The following is a 20,696-nucleotide window of genomic DNA, read 5'->3' as shown; positions in this document are numbered from 1 at the left end:
AAGGGCTGTCAAGAAATTAAGATTTTAAATAAATTGCAACTATGAGATGAATTTAGATTTAAAATTAATTTTAAAAAAGCTTTAAAAACTTTTTTAAACATTTTTTTACAGACCATTGAGGTTGCATGGGTAAAAGCTTTTATTATGGTTTGAAGGTTTACTGATGTAGAAAATATAGATGCAGAAACTCCCATTAAATCCTTTTCTGAAGCAAAATATAGCTAAAAAAAGAAAAATAAGTGTCCTTTTTTGGAGAGGAGAATATTAAATAAGTTTTGGTAATTTGTGATCTTGATTAAAAAATTCAACTTTCGTAAGAAAATTTTTTTACTGAAGTACCCAAATAGATTTGAAAATTTATTTCAGCTAAAATTTTTTTTAAATGGCTCCAGGTACAAAAATTAAAATACTAATTATTTTAGATAATTTTTTTACTTATTTATATACTTTCCAGTTATAGCTAAAGCAGCGTGTATTGCTATAGCAATATATGCTGCTAAAAACATATATGACTGTATAATGACAAACATTAAGCAATTACTGTAAACATGTTTTCTTTGTTTAAAGTTCAAAGAAAGTGTGATTTTTTGTTTGATATTAGAAGGGAAAGTAAATATGATCAATGAGTACCATCTTATTCTTTATGAATTAGAATAAGTAGTGCAGAGCTTATTAACTGTGTGTCAAGGCTACCATAGTCAGGTCGGATCAGATTTTTTTTGTTTCTTGGTCAGTTGACCAAAAATTGTCCATCAGTAAAAATAAACAACTTATTTATTCTTTTTAGGCCAAAACGATACAATTTGTGTATTTTTGATAATCAAACGTTGCTGATTGAACTTCTCTATTTATATCAGTTTCACAATCTCTCTTTCTTCTTTTCTTTGTAAAGTAATAACAATGTCTGTTAATACTTTAAAGTTACAGTTAATTTTTGTTTTTGTGCATAAAGATTTTATAAGAAGGTAATTTATAACAGTTATCAAGAGCATCATCTTTATCTCTTCCATCAGTATAATTTCTGAGCTGATGAACATAGCCAGAAGATCTGACATTTCATAAATGTCATAAGTGGCCTAGCAGTATTTATTTATCAGTTCCTGTTTAATTATTGAAATTAAGTAATGATAAGCACAGTCAAAAATGGGGCATTTTCCTTTAGACTGACATCTAGAAGAGTGTCCAGACAAAAATCTGCCAAATTCCTTTCATCTAAGTAAATGGAATTCGTGTTAATGTGAATTTTAGGAAGGGATATGTATGCCACCTGTGACATCAAGTTTTAAAAACCTCAGTTAAAGTATATCACCTAATGTAAAATTAAAAATCAAATATTTTCCTGAATCATCCTTACAAGGTTAGAGAGATCATTACGTTGTTTTTACTTTGTTTATAACATTTTAAAAAATGTGAAAATTGATTGCACAACCTCTTAATTATTAATTGAAGGATTTGAATCCTTGGGTGCATTTGGATGTTTTGTATAATTTCATTTATGTTGAATGAAATGTTTATTTTAAGTGACTTTAGGTTATGTATACTGATTATAAAGTATGATTTAAACTGATAATTACAATTCTGTTTTCAGATCAGGCTTAATGTTCCAGATAATTCGTAAAATGCAATATGATGTGCACCCTCCTACTCTTTCAAAAATTAAAGTTATGACTTTGTCTCACAGGTGAGGGGAATAACATTTTGTATACTTTTATTTTTTATGTCTAAAATATAATTATAAAATTCACTTGTTTAATAATGTTTTATGTAATTTTTACATTCTATATTTTATTCACAGTATAATATCAAAACAACCCATCAGTGAACAGCTGGATATTGTATGGTCTGGGATTCAGCAACGTGGCTGGTTAAATATTGAGGCCACTCATCTTCTGGAAAGTCTTCTGAATACCGGAGGTGCTCAGTGGTTTGTTAGAAACTTGGTTAAGGTAGGTTGATGAATTACAGTAGGATACCTAAAAATATTGTCCTTGCATGTCTTTAAGTTTATTACTTGATGAGAGAAAACCATGAATATTCTAGCTTCAAAAGTAGTTGTATTTGGCATTTATTCAATACAAGTATTAAAGTCAGTCGTAAAGCAAATGTAAATGTTTGGTTATACAGATTTAAGATTTTTCTTTCTTCTACAACCCTATATTTCAAGATAATGAAATAGAAAAAAATAATAATGAAAAAAGCAAGCAACAGCCAATATGAAGTAGCAGTCTTAACAGTTATTTAGGAAGTATTTCACATTATATGTTCATCAACATTACATCATAGCATTTACTCAATTTTGATCATAACTCACTCTTCAAGGTTTTACTGACCACAAATTTATTTTTTGGTAGAAGCACATGATCATAATTTTTCAGTTTTATATGAATTATTCTTTGAAGAAATTTAAGTTACTGTTACTTTTATTAAACAGCTTAATTAAAAATTGCAACAGTGTACTGCATTGACCATAATCTTTGTTCAGAAATCTGTCAGTAAAATAGAAGATACCATTTGAATGTAGCTTACTATGTTCAATTTAAATAACCCTTTATTTAATTTATATTATTATTAATTAATAATATATGTATATATTTAAATGACCCTTATATATATATATATATATATATATATACACATAAACACACACATACATACATACATATACAGGATAATTCACAAAAAATGTAACATTATGTCATGACATGTTTTACTGGTAAATTTAGAGAAGAAAGTTCATATAAACATAGGTTTGGAAATGCTTTATTAGTGAGTGTCGTCTTGCAAAAGATTTCGCTCTGATTTCAAGATTTCTGATTTTCAGAAAAGATTAAGACTGTAATTCTTGTTGCCCAAATTTAATGATTTTATATGAAATCTGACCAGAAAAACTGAAAAAATGGTTTCAGAACTGTAATTTTAGCAGCTTTTTTTTTTTAAATCTGGGCTAAAAGATGAAAGATTGGTGTCAAAAACATTATTATATGTTTTGGGTAAAAAAATAACTTTGTCAGATGGGTAATAATCACATAGAAGTTTCAAACAAAACTTGTAGTCAATTTGATTGAGTTAAATGGTATGAATAAAGTCCACAAAAACTAAATACAAGCGTAAGAATTTCAAAGTTTATTAAAAACAAAATATATCAAAATTGACAGATTTTTTTGGTATAAAATGAAAGAAAAGTTTCACTTACAAAGTTATTTTATGCTAAACATAAAACAGTGTGTTTTTGACCCCCAATATTTTGTCTTCAGTACAGTTTCTGGGACCTACTTTTTCTTCGGGTTTTCAGGTCAAATTTCATTTAAAACCACCAAATTTACCTCATAATTGGATAACAGTAATTACAGACTGGCCCAATTTTTGCTGAAAGTGCAGAGATTGGCGAAAGTTTTTGCCAGCCAATTCTTGATAATGAAGTAAGTGTTTTTGAACCTATGTTATATGAATTTTCACCTGTAGATTATATCCTAAAAGTTTGTTACAGTCTTTGTTAATCACTCTGTATATATAATAAAAAATATGATGAATTAGTATAGCACATTATATATATATAATATGATGAATTGATGTAGTGCATGTTAATATGATGAAGCGTGTCACCACTGACTTTCTAAAGAGAAGTCTTTTAACATGAAACTGGAAATTAAAGTCTTCTTGGCCAGTAGTGTATTTTTAGCGTATTTGCTGGATATAATAAATTTCATTAACTAAATCAATTTTTAAGCTAATCATTCATATTGAATGTCATAAGAATTCTTAAAAATCTACATCCCTCTTGATGTTGCAAGAACCTCTGTAAGAAGCCCAGCAAGAATGTCTTGAGGATATCAGTTATCACCCATGACCATCACTCTCCATTATCCGTGAAAGTTTTTCTAGGTTTCCATCTCAAAATTTAACCCAGCAGTTATAACAATCCTTTCTACAGTTTCTATTGGCCCATCTACACATCCCTGCAGTTGTCAACAATCAAAACAATGATGAAAAGCATTAGCTCTTGTCTGATGAATTAATCCTTGCTATCATTAATTTGTTTGTATGGTTTAAACTAGGATATACTGCTACTACAGCCTGGTTAGCAAAATTAGGCAACTGAGTTGAGCTGTTGTAATCTTTATATCTAACATTTATTAAAATAAAAAGACTGTTATTTACCAAATTAAAACCAGTTCTGTTTTACATTATTAATAATAGTAACTTGTTTAAACAGCTTGAATTCATTTACATTAAAATATGGAAAACACAGCTTTTATATTCTTTTTTTAATTTCAAAATTATGACTTTAACAAAAATCTATAAAATGTACAGTCAACATTTATTATACTATATCATTGAATTTATTAAAATGTATAATCAACTTACATCATTGAATTCATCAAACTTCAGGTCCAACAGTTATTTCAGATACCTCTTAGATTCCCAATTAAATTTTCCAAGATTCCAAAGATGTGTTCGTGCAAGGGATGTAAACAGTTATCATTGGAAATAATAAGGTTTTGCTATTATAATTGTAGTAGCTTAATAGTAAATTTAGAAGCCTATAGAAGTATTGAGCTATGACTTAATCTATATTTTTTAATATAAGAGTTAGATATTTATGTGAAATATAATGTCAGTACTAGAAAAAGTTACATTTTTTCATGCAAGTTAGTCTTTGTAAATGTTTAATTATTTATTAACAAACTGTTTATTTTATTTATAATTATTACATATTATGATTATTACCTTACTATAATTGTGTTTGAGAATTATGCTTCTATTAATATAAAATCCACACTCGTATAAATTTATTAGGATTACTTTATGAACTTTGCTCCTCAGTAACAATTTTTTTTTTAAATTTGCTCTACCATTTTTATCCTAGTCTTTTGACAACTTCTCTAATTGATCTTTCCACTTCATTTGAGTTGCTTTTATTATTAACAGTTATGTAACATTTAATGCAGCTCTAATTTGGCTTCACGTTGGCAGTGATTCGTGGTAATCTTATAATTTAGTAACTTTTTTCAGTGGCATCAGTATTGATCATACATTTTAGTTACAAAATTTATGAATTTATTTTATCTCTTCCTGCAATTTTGTCTTTTGTTTTTCGAATTAGAGAGATATTCTGTTTTGTGACCATTCTCTATCTTACTTTTATAAAGTAGTATTTATTGCTCCTTCTGTTTATATCCTTTGACAAGTGCCATTGCTTAATATAATCTGTGAACTCTATGACAGTGTACATAGCTCTTTGCCAGAAGGTTTTGGGTTCAATCATCCTCGTTCAATTAATGGAAATTAAAGGAAGGAACTGTAACTTGGTATCAGCTTGTTGTTGTATATATAACTAAAAATGTTTTTGAGAAAATGAGTAATATAGTATTAGATTTTGACATGTTTGGAAGTTGTTCAATTTTATATATTTTTTCAAGTAAACTATTTTTCAAATCTGAAAGTATCATTTCCTCATGATATTTTTGAGTTTAAAAAGAGGATTACTAGAGTGTACAAACCCATATTACTTTAAAAAAGAAATCTTAAAATGTAACATAATAGCGTTCAAATAGTTGAAATAAATGAAGTAAGAAGTAAGTAAATAAGCTACAAAATAAATTTACTAATTTCAGAACACTTAGATTTATTTTTAGGTTTAGTCATTATAGATGAAGTAAATATTATTAATTGCAGCTACATCAATCCATTATGGATGTAGTCTCATTTGGTAACAACGGCCAATTTATTTCTGACAAAGTCCACCTCCGGTCTTCTTTCCTCTCTGTCACAAGTCATCCACTTCCAGTTGATTCCAGTAGGCCTTTTGATTTCTTTATATAGTCAATCTGCAGATCTTGCTCTTGTTGGTATATTCTTCAACACGTTCCAATTTGTAGTCTTCCATTGTAATTCAAAAATGTTATTCATCTATCACACATTCTGTTTATTTTTGAAGAGTTACTTCAGAGGTTGACCTCTGAAGTAAATAAAATGAAAAAAATTATAAATGTTTATTGAAGTAAAAATTTTATTTATTTTTTTTATTGAAAGTAGTCACAAATTCTAAGAAACAGGATTTGCTGCAGTTTCACAAATCATCTAAAAATAATACTGATTTTAAAATCACAATATTTGTAGCCAACACTAAGAAAATGCATCACACTTATAAATTGGTCATAACACATTATATAACATAAAATAATTAGCTAGCAAAAAAAAAAAAAAGGTATAAAATAAATTATATTTCTAATATTAATGGAGCCAGTTATTAAGTAAGTAACAAAAATTATTGGTGTACCAAGAGTAGAAGAATTAATATAATGAAAAGATTCACTATGGTGGTAGTTCAGTTTGTCAACATTGCCCTAACCTGACCACAGTCAAGGAAAAAATTACTCCCAGTTACCTCTTAGATTACTTAGTAGTATTTGATAACCCCTTCTTCACCAATTTAATTGTTGATTTATAGATTATATATCATTATTGATATTTGACTACTCTGACTTTTTACCCTTTTTAAAAAAGTAAATATAAACTTTTTTGTATATTGTTTATATTCAAATTCTGTAGTAAAATTTTTTTTGCAGGAAGTTTTAAAATTTAGATATAGAGATGACCTCGATCGTGCTGTTGATCTTGTGTTTTCTATTTTCCATCTGGATATTGAAAATTGTACTATGGCCCTTCTCTTACAAGTATTACCTCAGTATCTTCATAATAAACTTCAGTAAGTGAATTTGGTGGATTAGACTATTAGCTTTAGAATTATTGTTTTCTGGGCTTAGAATTAATATTTTTATTGTTCATAGTTGTGTATTTATTTAGGTCAGTTTTTCTTCTTATTTTATTAGAATTAAATAAGGGTTACTGATTTAGCCTATAAAATATGGATGTAATTTATTATATTTAACTTTTTAGATTGAAATGTACTAAAGTTTTGCTCAAGGGCAGCTTTCTGAATCTGTCAATTGTGGATAGCTATTTTGAGAGTTAATTAGCTGTATTCTACAAAATTTGTTCAATTTTTGTAGTTTTACAATCATTGTTAGAATCAAATCCTATCAGTTATATATTGTAATTAAAACTTCTTATTTTTTGCAGGAGCATTGATCTTGTTGAACCTCAGTCATCTGCTGTAGCCAAATTATGTGCTTATTGTGTCTTTGCTGCATCTCAAGCTCAGACAAATTCACAGAAACATGCCACTAGAGAAGTAGAATTTGCCGAGGTCATTAATAATGCTTTTAATAATCGTAAAGTAGTAAATTTTATACACTGACTTTTTGTAAAGTGGTTTTGAAAGTTAGAATTAAGCTTTTAAAAAGTTTTATTTGTAATAACTGAAGTACAAATTGTTTAATTTTTTTTTTTATGGAATATTAAGAATCTAATAACACTATATCATATTAAAGGAAATTATTGTTTATTTACATATTTTTCAATAATATGATCATATTTTATTTTTTTAGAAAAAATTTCATTACAGCCTTATTGTTAATGCTGTCTTCAACAATAAGATTGAGGTTTTCCTCAGTTTTCTTTCAATCTGAATTCTTTTAATGAATTTTTCTTGTTCTGCTTCTTTGTTAGGAAGGGATAAGTATTTATCCAACCTTCTACTTACATTTCCTTTTTTCCTATCAGTGGTTAGAAGTTATGCTTTATTCAGAAATACGACATAACACCATTCTTAATTTTGACATCAGTCCATTCTTCTATTTTTATCTTCTATGGCTCTACTATTTTGTAATTGTAAAATATAATCAAGTTAATTCAATTAGATTACACAAATTCTGTTAGTTATTAAAGCCAAATGTTGGTTTTATTATAAAATAATTTTTATATAAAAAGTTTAAAATTAAATTTTTTTTTATTATAAAAAGTTTTATATAAAATAATCTTTGAAAATAAAAATAAAAATTTAATTTTAGTAGTTCATATAAGGTTAATTTAGAGTCTAATTATGCAAAGTTTGATCGAAATGTTTGTACAGTTATAATAACAATTTTGTATAGTTATGTATATAGATAACTATAGTTAACACTTATTTACAGAATGTATCACAAAGTTCTCTCAGGACTTTCGTAACTTATTCTACTCATGAAAATAATGGAAAAAGTTTGTGTAAACATAATTCCTAAAATGCTTCTTTTGCAAGTTATGGCTAGTGAAAGATTACACTTTGATTTCATCTACTCCAGTGAAATTTCTTACTGAAATTTTTAGGATGCTAGTTAAGGGGGCAGAATTAGTAATTTCTTATGGTTTTGACCTGAAAAATTGAATAAAATTGGCTCCAGAACCATATTTGCAGTAGTTTTTGAGAAATCTGGGATGAAAACCAGTAAACTGAAGTAAAAAACCCTGTTTGTTATGTTTGACGTACAGTAACTTTGTTAAGTGGGTAATAAACACATAAAACTTTTAAATGAAACATGTAGAGAATTTAATTCTGAGCAAAATGATGTTAGTTGAATAAAGTTGTAAGCAAAGCAAATAAGTTGAACAAAGTAAACAAAACTTAGAAAAATCTGAATTTTATTTAGAAACATTCACTAGACTAAGGTGCATTATACATACCAGTTTATAATAAATGTTCAAAAATAAGTTCACCATTTTCAACACATTTCTTGGCACACTTCTCTACTGCTTTTGTTGCTCTCTTTAGTTCTTCAAGGCAGTCTGTAAGTTGCTCAACCGTATCCATAATGTGAACAATTAATTCCTCACGAGAATGTATTTTTGTTTTATATACAGTATTTTTCATCTATCCCCAGACCAAAAATCTAAAGTTGTTAGACTTTGTGATCTTGATGGCTAGGAAAATCTCAACAAACAATTCATTTCTCAGGGAAATGATGATTTAAGTGAGTGGAAATGGCACGAGAAGTGGGGAGACACACCATTGTGCTGGAAGTATACTTTGCATCTCAGCACTAGAGGAACACCTTCAAGGAGCAGTGGCAATTCTTCTTGAAAAAAGTGCAAGTAGACCTCAGCATTTAAGCAGCCAGGTAATATGAATAATCTAAACAGCTGATTTTGAAAAAGACTGCACCATTCGTTGACACCAAGTCAGAGTTGAAAATTGCCTTCCACCATTTCCTGAGGATTTATTTCTTCCCATATATGCTCATTGTGTAAGTTGTTGATACCATCTTGAGTGAAATTTTCTTCATTGGTAAATAAAACATACTTGTAGAGTTGTTAATTTGTATTCCACCAGTTGCAAAACTCCAAGCGAAGCAGACCAACCCCTGGGTGTAGAAGTTGATCTGTCTGTTTATGATAAGAATAAAACATGTTTTGCTAAAGTGTCCTCCAAACCAACAAATGCAAAACTTCGATCCACTTAGAAAGATGTCATGTTCTGATGCATGGACTGCGCTAAACTACAATGATAATCTCATCAATAGCAGTGTTGTGTTGGATGGATTGTTGTAATTGGTACGGATACTAGGTAGTGAACCTGTTTCCTGAAGATTGCAAAATGTCGCACCAATTGTTTTGGGATCTGGAATCGTGCAATTCGGAAAAGTATTTTATATTCTACTGCCGCAGCTGTAGCATTACCATTGTACACACCCAACATGAATACAACATTCGCTGTTGTAAATAAGTACGGCATTACTTTAATGCCAAACCGATCATGATCAAACTAAAATTCAGAGTAAACCTTCATTAACGATAGCACAGTTCACAGTACCTTATATACTTAATGTACCTTACAGAATGATTTAAATACTTATACAGTATTTTGATTGATGATCAACTGTTGTTATTTTATAGCCAACTTTGAAATAATCATTTTTCAAATAATATATTGTATTTCTGTCATTAATAAAAAAATTTATTAAGTAATTTTTATTTTACAATTGTTCAGTAATTTCCAGTTTTTTTTTTATCAGTAAATTTTGTTTTTATAAATTTTTCACATCGCCAAAAAAGAATTTGGTTTTTGTGTACCCAAATAAAGTGCTTTTCTGACAAATGTAGTAATGTTATGTTTCTAATTAGAATTCAAATTTTTTTAAGTTTTCTTTGTTGTACCCACCTTATCTTACATCTTTTTCAGAATGAAATTCTCTGCAAGTTTTATGTGTTTATTACCCATTTAACATGTTATTGTCCATCAAACCTAAAAGACAGGGTTTTTTTACTTCAATTAATTGCTTTTCATCTCAGATTTCTCAAAAACTACTGCAGATACGGTTCTGGGACCTATTTTAATTGATTTTAGGTCAAAAACCATAAGAAATTACTAATTCTGCTCTTTAATTAACATCTTAAAAATTTCAGTATGATCTCATTTCAGCGGATCCGAGCAAAATCTTTAGCTGGCCATAACTCGCAAACAATGCATTTTATATTTGTATGAACTTTTTCCATTATTTTCACGAGTAGAATAGGTTATGAAAGTTCCAAAAGAACTTTGTGAAACACCCAGTATAGATTTAAATAGTATTCAAGGTGGCAAAATAAACATAATATAATATTATTTTGCATAAACTAATATGAGATACCAACCTCTTTAGCAACTTCCTAATAATAATAAGACAGTTAGGCATGAGCTTTTACTTGCACTGGTTTTCAGTGTCTTATCATCTTCATGCTTCACAAACAATTTACAAGTATTTTTACCATTCATTAACTATTCATTCCTGTTTACTTTAGAAGATTTGTGTAGTATTTTCACATGTTATATTATTTTAGAATTAAAGGCACTTACTAATTTTTCGTAAAATTTCATTCAGAATCATTCATTTGATTATGAAGTTTCCATTATACATCCAGTGTTGGTCTTACATGTAGACTGAAAAAGCAGTTTTTCAGAAATTTCATAAAGTTTTGATAGAATCTCAGGTTAAATAAAATTGTTTTTACATCAGACTTTTTTATTTTTCCTCAAATTTATGCAAACTCAGTAAACATTACATTATTTTTTGACCCATTGCAGCCAGAAAAATGTCAGATATTAGCTACAATCTAATCTAAGATCATTTTAATTACAGACCAACAGTTTACTTCACTTACCAATTGGCCCGCAGTTAATGTGATATTTTATTTCTTTATATTGGCCATTTTTGCTGATGTTTTAATTTTTTAACTATTTTACAGAAAGACCAAATTTTTTAGTATATGTGACCTTTTCAAACATTTCTGTCTTTTTAATATTACAACTGTGAAGAACAAATTTTCTTCAGTGGTAACATTTACATTTTTGAATGTATGAATTTTACTAAAATAGTTTTTAAAAACAGATTATACAAATAACTCAGAAAATTTTTGTATAATTTACCTTATTTCATTAAGTCTAAGTATACTAAAATTTCACACATTTATACTCATAATAATTAGTCATCGATACAATAAACCACTATAACATAACTTACAGTTTAGTGAAATTTATTAATTCTTAAATTTTTGAAATTGTTGAAGTTATTTTTACTTTTACAAGAAGAACTCACTCTAAAGTATCTAATGCTTATCTGCAGTTGAAAGTTAGTCAGGATGCTACAAATTGTAGAAAATATTTAGCCAGGCAATCAGGTAGTATAGTTTTTTGTAAATCTGAACATAAAGTCAACATCCTTGAGCTTATGTAGAGTAAAGACTTTCAAACTGCTTAAAAATATACCTACTTCTTGTATTCAGATTTTAGGAAGAATAGGAGTCTTACGTTTTTATAGGAGGTTGAGTGACACTCCAGACATCAGTTGACTTTTTGATTCATCCCTAGGTTGTTACACAAAAACAACACTAACCTTCTGAGCGCCAATTAAAAAAGCAACAGCTTGTTTTACTACGAGATATTAGCTTGTTACGATGTTTAAAATCATAGTGGCTGTTGATCCAATTTTCATGAAACTATTCATAAAAGAAGGGATGGAGGATAAAAACATAAAGAACAGTTGAGAGGATGATCGATTTCAGATTGAGATATTTTTCGTCTTGCTTATGATCAGTTAGTTATTTAATTCTGTGCCTCTACAAATAGTCTTAATAAGATAAAAACAGACTGTTGTTTGAATTAGGAACCTGGTTAAGTTATTTTCTACTGATCAAGAAGATTGAGCTTGTAATGTTTTAATATTGTACTTTTTTTTACATTCAATTTGTGTTAATTTAAATAATTAATTTTTTAAATAAATAATTTTTTGTGTTTTTTAAATAATTTAATTCAATATGTTAATTTTGTTTTGAGATCTCATCTTTATCTTCTTAGGATTTGGAAGATTATTGTCCAGCGAATAAACTCATGCGTTTGGATCAATCAACTGCAGCAGCTGCTACAGACACATCTCTTGTGTTCTTGGGATTAGGCTCAGGTTCTACTACTACAACTTCACTTCAAGAACCTCTTCTCTCAGCACTTAAGTCGGTTTTTAAAGCTTTATCTGTGATTGCTGAACACCCATCTCAGATTTCGCAGCCAACTCACTTTGTTTTTCGTTTCCTGGAATATGTTGTTCGGTGTGGTAAAGATAGAGCTCGATCAGTTCTTCAAGATATACCTAATACCCTTGTATGTGTACTTTTATTATAATTTTTTTTTTATCTATTGCAATTACATTAGCAGATAAAAAGTTCTGTAACACACACTTCAGAAGAAGTGTTGTGTTCTAGGTATATTTTGATATGTTTGTAATTATGATATCTATGAAGAACACATTTTAAAATTCTGCAAGTAACAACATAACATTATTTAAACATACAGTCGTATTTTTTAGGAATAGAATGATGAAAGTAACTGTGAGTTATTTTAATACCCACTTTACTTCTGTGATGTTGTATTTCTGTTTTGTTTTGTAAATAGTGAGCATTCTTTACTGAGAAAATGCACATTTTAAAATTTAAGTTTTAATATTGGGTTTTGTTAAATTGAAAAAAATATTTTGAGAAGATTTAGGTTTACTAAAGATGTTCAGTTTTTTATGGAATCTGAGAACCTGTACAAATGCATTTTACTTTATATATTTTTCTACTTTTTTTCATGTGTGATTTAACTTCAATCATATTATCCATTCTTTCTTTTCTGTGTTAATCATTTAATCTCAACATAATTATTATAATCTCTGTTATCTGTTTTATATCAAATTTTTCTCCTGTGTAGTTTAATACCATCCCTCTTTTAGCAGATACCTTTTAATAAAATTAAATTAGCAGTTTCTTATATAACTGGCTACTAACCTAATTTGTCTACAAAATTACATCAAAATTTGTTCCCCTCCGTTCTTATCTATCAACCTACATAATTTTCATCATCCTTCTTTAAGATTAATTCTCAAAGGACTCTATTCTTCCTTTTTGCATTCCCATTATTCACCTTTCATAATCACAAACACTTGAATCCACATAAATATTTTAAGAATATCCATTTAATTCTTTTGTCTACACTTAACACTAATATACTTATTTTCTGCTAGAAAGCTCTCCTTGCTTATGCCAGGCTCATATTGATCTCTCTATCTTACTTCCTCTATTCCTTGTAGTTTTACTACATAACTTAAAGTACTAAAATTTTTTGTTTATTTTTTCTCATATCTGACTATTTAACTCCTCATAATCCTACTTTCTGTTACATTTCATTACTGTCTTATTATTATATTTTTTAATTTATTTCTCACTTAACAGTAAATCCATGCCATTCAAAATTTCTTTTAATCCATTTTTGGTCTCTGCCAAAAGATCAATGTCGTGGATTAACCCTTTCAGTACTAACGACCAGATATCAGGATATTCATAGTTTTGTTGAGAAATATCCAATATCCTGTTATCCAGATGTTTCAATTTTTTCTTTTTTTTTTATTCAACAAAATTTCATATGTATAGTAGTAAAGTAATTGCAAGGAATTGTAGATTTAATATATATATATATATATATAAATTTACATAATTTTTATACATTAAGAAGGCTTTTTAGAGGTCAAGAGTTTAGTTACTTGATTTAGACAGCTTTGACAACTGTGCAGTTGTTTTGTTTTGTCAGTCAGCTGTGTGTGTTATTGTTTTCAGTGTCATTTATTTTGTGTGCTTTGTGAATTGAGTGTAGAATTGGAATTACTGCTTTAATTTATTTGATTATTATTAATTTGATTGCTGATGATTATTTGATAAATGACTATGACCTTATGATTAATTGATTACTAATTTAATTATTTTTTGAGTTTACTGAATTTAATTATTGAAAATGAATAGATCATGGTCATCAGTAAGTGAAAACATTTCGTGTAATTTGTTGGACAATAAAATCTAAGTGACAGACATTCTGTTGTCAGACGAAAGGGAAGATAATTTTCTCTTTGTAGACGATACAGACACTGATCCTGATCATGATCCGTTTTTTGAAAATTAATTTCAAGTATACTAAATCTAATTTTTAGTGATAGTAACAGAAAAAGTCAAGATTATTTAGTTTCTTGAGTGATAGTAGTGATGATGAAAACATAACCTCAACAGCTGAACAAACTCCCAAAGATAATTTCAGTAGTATCAATGTAGGCCTTTATATTCAGGGAAAACTGATAATATTCAGTGAAATGAGGTAAATTATGAAAATGACCCTGGGATGGAATATAATTCTGGTTACCACGAATCTCTGCGAGTCAAAGATTGTCCATCTACAAAATCTCACCCTATTGCTTATTTTACGTTATTTTTTACTGTCAATTTGATTTTGGGCTAAATGTACAAACAAGTATGCTATGAAATTTGTGGGGGGAAAATAAATTATAGATTATTAGTAAATAGTCTGTTAAGGAACTAGAAGAAAATTACTGCAGACAGAATGTTTGCATTTATTTCAGTGCTACTGAACATGGGTATAAATAGAAAATGTAGACTCTCCCATTTCTGGATTACAATGTCTACTCAGAGCATGCCATAGTTCAGACAAATGTTAGCCGAAGTCGTTTTCATTCCATTTTAACATTTTTCCATATTACAGTCACTAAAGTCATCCCAAAACCTGATGAACCAAAATACGATCCTTAGACAAGATTTCAGCCATTAGTTGATCACTTCGATAGAACATCTAAACATTAGTTTATTCCTAATAAATTTATTTCAATTGATGGGAGCATGATTGCAACAAAAACTGCATTCAACTGCTTTGATATTTACTGAACAAATACCATCGATAGCGAGTTAATTTATGGTCAATTTGCAATTATGTTACTATTACCTGAGTTTTTTTTTATGTATAAGGGAGCTTCTAAGGGAGAATAAAACATTATAAAAGCTAATGGTTTAGGGTTTTGTGTTGTAACAAAATTATTAGATATCTGTGGATTGTTCAGGAAAGGTTTTCATTTATTTATTTATTGATAATTTTTTCCATGCTATTCCTTTGGCTAAACATTTGTATAAAAATGGTACTTTTGTGGCTGGAATTGTAAAATGAAACAGAAAAGGAATCCCAAAATGCGTGTTAGAAAAATTTAATATTGACCTGAAAAAATATCTGAGGAGTAATGAGTTGCTGTAACACCAAGTGTTACCTTTGTCTTCTGATGCTAAGGCAGGCAGTGGTTGATGAACAAAAACATTCAGAACTTATACAAAAATAACAAACAAACCAACTTTGATAAGAAATTACAATCACTGTATGAGGAGTTATTGATGTATCTGATCAAATGTTATATCAATATTTAGAAGAAAGGTGTTCCAAAGAGGCTTGGAAGAAATCACTTTCAATATCATTGGTAGAATGATGCTGAGTTATTACATCCTGTATAAAGAAGATACAGACACACCCTTTGAAAAATTAGATTTTATTATTTCAATTATTGAAGAATTGTCTCATTATTGGTGACACATAAAAGTGGACAAAATTCTCCAACTAGTACTGGCAGGGCTGTTGCAATGCGTAATATGTTAACAGATGGAGATGCTGGAGAGAATTTAAACGTTTTTTTGGAAAACATACCGTTGTAGAGAGAAAAGCTGGTGGAAAGAAATTGTGTAGCACCAAAACTGGAGGAAAAAGAAAAAATCAACATCTCAATGTATAAAATGTAATAAAGGTGTGTATCCATTATGTTTGCCACACCATACTTGCTAAAATTTTAGGATTTATAAGTGAAATAATGTAAACTAAAAATTGTTTTATTATATTCTACTTTTTTGTTATCTTATAACTTTGAAATATGCCTTTCCCCGGTAATCGTAATATAGATAAAACACGTTCAAAGAATTGAAAACTCAAAAACCTGGTTTTTTTTTCAACATAACATGACTTTTTTTTCAACAGATTTCTTTCAAATTTTGTGATTGTATACAGTTTTAGTTAAATAAAATGTTTTGTGCCCAGAAATTTTTATAAGTGCATTTCATCAAGTCAAAGACAAAAATATTTTGAAAACATATTTGGTGAGTAATTTTTTACATTTTTAATTTGCTTTTTTCTTTTCTTTTATGTTAATAAATTAATTATTGTAATGGAATATTTATTTTATGCACAATTTTAAAAAAAAGTCAAGTTTTGGCACAAATAACAGTTTTTATGAGAAAAAGTGTAAAATAGTAAAAAATAGGTCTGGTATTTCTCAGTAGTCCAATCACTAAGATCACAGGTATTTTTGGGATAATTTTTTTTTTTTTGCTCTGGTACCAAAAGGGTTAATAATATTGTTGTGCGTTTGTGGTCTGACAAGGATATTGAGAGAGTAACTAATGTAAAAATTTCTTATAAATACAATTTATTACTCCAATAATAATAATAAATAAATATAGCATAAAAAAAGTAATTCAAATAAAATAAAATAAAGATTTATTTAATGACAGTTAAATTATAAATACCATAATACAGTCCAATTTAACTTTATAATAACTGATTAAAATTAATATTGCATTAGCAACAAGATAACAGTGGAAAAGTCTAAAGTTCATACAATTCATTTTTTGCAAGTATTATTACATATACTGTTTTCAAAAGATCTACCCTACATACTGTTACTTTCACTACTGTTTACTAATAACTTGCCAAACAACTTCTTGCACTCAACCATGTCCACAAAGGAATGCTCATGAAATACTCTTCATTTTTTGTTAACAAATGCTCACTGTTGTTGCTGTCACCGCTGCATAACATATGTTATGTGCGCGACATCCTGTGAGTAGCTCTGGTATGTCCTAACCATAATTGTTAAAGGACCACTTCCTATTGGCAAATTTTTCTGCTTGAAGAGTTCCATGGCAACACTGTATCTGTGTCAGAAATTATTATCCACTGTAGCAGTTCAGTCAGCTTGCCACTTTGCTCAAAGAGTGTGTTTTAACACAATTAATAAAGTTGTAGGTAGTAATACGAGCTGTGAAGAACGAATGACTACATGCATCTTTAGCAGCATAACCTGCATGTTCAGTGCCCGGAATTCTCATGAGGCTAAGGATCCAGTAGACACTCACTTATGTGTTGTGATGGTTGAACTCAGCGATTGTATTATAAATTTCAGTAATGATAGAATGTCTAGAATACTTATATTCTAAAGCCTGAAGTGCACTACACAAGTCATTAAAGTAAGGATATGACGGTATTTTGGGTTAATGATATTGACAGCGTACAGTTCAGCAGTAATGATACTTATAGTACTAGGTAGACCAAATATATAGGTTTTGTTATGAATGATATGGTTATAAGTGTGCATCCAATGATATCATTTTGTTTCAATCCATCTGTATATATTTCTGCATCTGGGTTTGTCTTGGAGCGAAATTGGTAAAACATTCGCTAAGGACAAAAGGAGTTGTTGATTTTTTTATTATATATGGTAAGGTCAAAATTAAAATTTATAGGGTTAATTCTTCACAGAGGATATGAACAGGGATAAGTTGAAAAAAAAGGTGTGTCAAAATATTAAAGATGTAGTAAACACCGGCTAGGAGCACCCATAAGTGCTGTATAAAGTGTACTCATACCTTTCTAAATGAAGATTTGCAAGGACTGCATTAAAAATCAGGTGATTCAGTTGTCCTTTACGATGGGCAGAATGACATGCTAGAAGCTGATCTGATCTATTCCAAAGTGATGGCTCACTGCAATCAACAAGTATGCTTGCAACAGTGCTTATTCTAAAGGCACCTGTACCAAGATGAAGGAAAGCATGATGTACAGCATCCAGCATGTTAAGCACGATATGACGTGCTGAAGAGTAGGCAACATAACCATAATCAGGAACAAATTAAGGAATAATAAAATGCAACATGCATGATTTATCAGCTCTTCAACTAAGCACCCGCAACATACCTAAAAGTTTGGAACATTCTGTTTTTAATTGTATGATTGTTTTACCAACGTAAAATGGCTATCAAAAAGTAAATCTAAAAATTTAATGTCTGGGTATATAGTAGTTAGCTATCAGTTAGAAAGATTTGTGGAATATATATATATATATAACAACTACTGCATATGTGATATTCAGTAAATATCATTTATAGTGACCTCCAAGGGACTGACGACTTTAGGTCATTATAACCAATAGTCACAATAACCGATGTTTCTTTAATATGCCATCTAAATGGGTACTTAATACAGTAAAATAACAATCATTAAACATAGTAATAATTAATTTTCGTAATAAAACAATATAAAAAAACAAAATTATGCAATAATAAATACAAATACGGTAGAGTAAAAGAAGGTAGAGAAAAATTCTAAAAAGATTTCCAGTGTGTGGATGAGTCGGTCAGTTGTCAATGAGTAGCAGTATTTTGTCATTTCAATCTTTAAGTCATGGTCTCATTTTCATAACCAAGATGGAAAGATATCACTTGTCATCCAAGCGTTCTTGTTACTTTTGTACATAACAGGAAGCGGTTTAAAATTTTTTAAATATCAGTGTTTAGCACTTTTCCCTATAACCAGAAGTTTTTTTTTTTGTTAGTTCCTGACATTTGTAGCAACTAGTACTGTTAGTCTTTCTTTTGATAATTTTCCCCGACCACATTTCATCTTTAAACCGAAGGGTTCTTTCTGGCATCAGTTTAAAAAAATGGCGATTCATCAGCATTATAGATTTTTTTCATCCGAATAGCTCTCTTTTAATTTTGGCCAAATGCTTTCTAGCCATTTTTCTGACACACTGGTTGGAGCTGCTGCGACCTTGCCACTTATTCTCCCCAACACAATATCATGACACTGATGGAACGAACTGTTGTATCCAAGCTGAAGTTATTTCAGGTGATTTACCAAATTTTTCAGAAAAGTTGTTCACCTTAGTTTGTAATATAGGGCCACTCTAACAGGAATATCACTAGCCGTCTGGTATTTAAACCCTTTTAACAGCGCTTGATCTACATCATTATGATGACTAGGCCATAACATTTTTGATTTCATAGAATTTGTTTGAAAATTTTTCTTAATTTTTTCCCAGTTCTTCCGTATCACCGATATTGTTGAATGACCTGTGCCTAATTCTTGGGCAATGACCTTATTAGTTCCACCATTCTCTAACCGCCAGATAATGTGTGCCTTTTCCTCTATCGTGAACGTTTTTGTGAAGTTATAATTAAATCATATTAAATGAATTACACAGGATACGTAAAATGAAATACTGTACCTGCACGATATGATACACTCACAGCAAAAGATTAATAATAACAACTGAATGTGGCTGCTTCAGTTTACAATAAACTGCTACAGGAAGAAGATAAGAAAAACAAGAACTATAGTACATATGCAGGTAAAAAGAAAAAGATGACTCATTTTAACTGTCAAATATTTCCGTAGCTACAGCGTAGATATACTATGTTACTGATGAAGTCACTTCCGTCCTTCATTACAAGTGATAAAATGTTACATTGCAGTAGAAAAAATAAGTCATAATAACGATATGTCACTACAAATAATGTAATTATAAACAGTATACATATTGTATTTATATATTAACAGCATACCAAACCAACCAAGAGACAAGTTTTTGTCACTATATCTGATATAATGATATCACTATATGTGATATTTGATTGGGATATGAATCCCAATGTCACTGCAAATGATACATACACATAAAACCAACCAAAAGACAAGTTTTTAATCACTACATCCGATTGCACTATAAACGATACTGTATATAGCAAAATCATTAACAAATAAAGAAGGTGGCTGCACACATTTAGTAATACTGTTGCTGGGTATAGCAAACAAGATGGCACTTAATACATTTTCTGAGACACCCCATTCTACAAGGTGATGCTACCTGACCAAAAATCTTCAACACGAACATGGAAAGTTTGGTCATTTAAGAAACCCCTAATAAAGGCAAGCATATTGCCTTTTGACTCCCCATTTTTGAAGGGCGTTTAGAATATCACAATGCCAGGCCGTGTCATACATCTTCCTGATATCAAAGAAGTAGTAACAAGGTCCTGGCAGAGCAGGAAATCATTTTGAAGAGCTGTTTCCGGTGACACTAAGTGGTAAACAGAAGATCATCCTTGGTGGAAATCATACTTTTCTGGAGATAAAAAGCCATATCTCTCTTAAGTACCATATAAACCTGTGGTTCACCTTTCTCTCTATCATTGTGCATAAAACCCTTTTCAAGGAGGTAGGACAGTAGCCAGAAGGGCAGGCTTTGTCTTTATCAAATTACGTACTGGTACTACAATGGTTTCTGATGAGATGGGTTGGAAGACTTTGCGAAGAACAAGCCATCATAAATACGTAATAGTTTTGTAGCACCAGGTCCAAGGGAGGTGTCATGTGAGTTTTT

At 29.5% G+C, this 20,696-nt stretch overlaps 1 protein-coding gene across 4 annotated transcripts in view; it reads left to right on the top strand.

Moving 5' to 3' along the window:
- MED24 (mediator complex subunit 24) overlaps positions 1–20,696 on the top strand; it is a 119,463-nt gene that overhangs the window by 85,643 nt on the left and 13,124 nt on the right. For all 4 annotated transcript variants that reach the window (XR_012756170.1, XM_075364074.1, XM_075364065.1 and 1 more), the window contains exons 15-19: positions 1,589–1,681; positions 1,796–1,946; positions 6,570–6,709; positions 7,084–7,210; positions 12,209–12,508. Coding sequence is in view for 3 of the 4 variants with exons in the window: in XM_075364074.1 (XP_075220189.1) it covers positions 1,589–1,681; positions 1,796–1,946; positions 6,570–6,709; positions 7,084–7,210; positions 12,209–12,508 (811 nt within the window). In the remaining variant the exon portion in view is untranslated. The remainder of the gene's footprint in view (positions 1–1,588; positions 1,682–1,795; positions 1,947–6,569; positions 6,710–7,083; positions 7,211–12,208; positions 12,509–20,696) is intronic.

Source organism: Lycorma delicatula, chromosome 1 (assembly GCF_047948215.1).
Source record: "Lycorma delicatula isolate Av1 chromosome 1, ASM4794821v1, whole genome shotgun sequence".
NCBI lineage: Eukaryota > Metazoa > Arthropoda > Insecta > Hemiptera > Fulgoridae > Lycorma > Lycorma delicatula.
The sequence above is the reverse complement of the archived record's forward strand: the minus strand, read 5'-3'. Positions and strand labels throughout refer to the sequence as shown.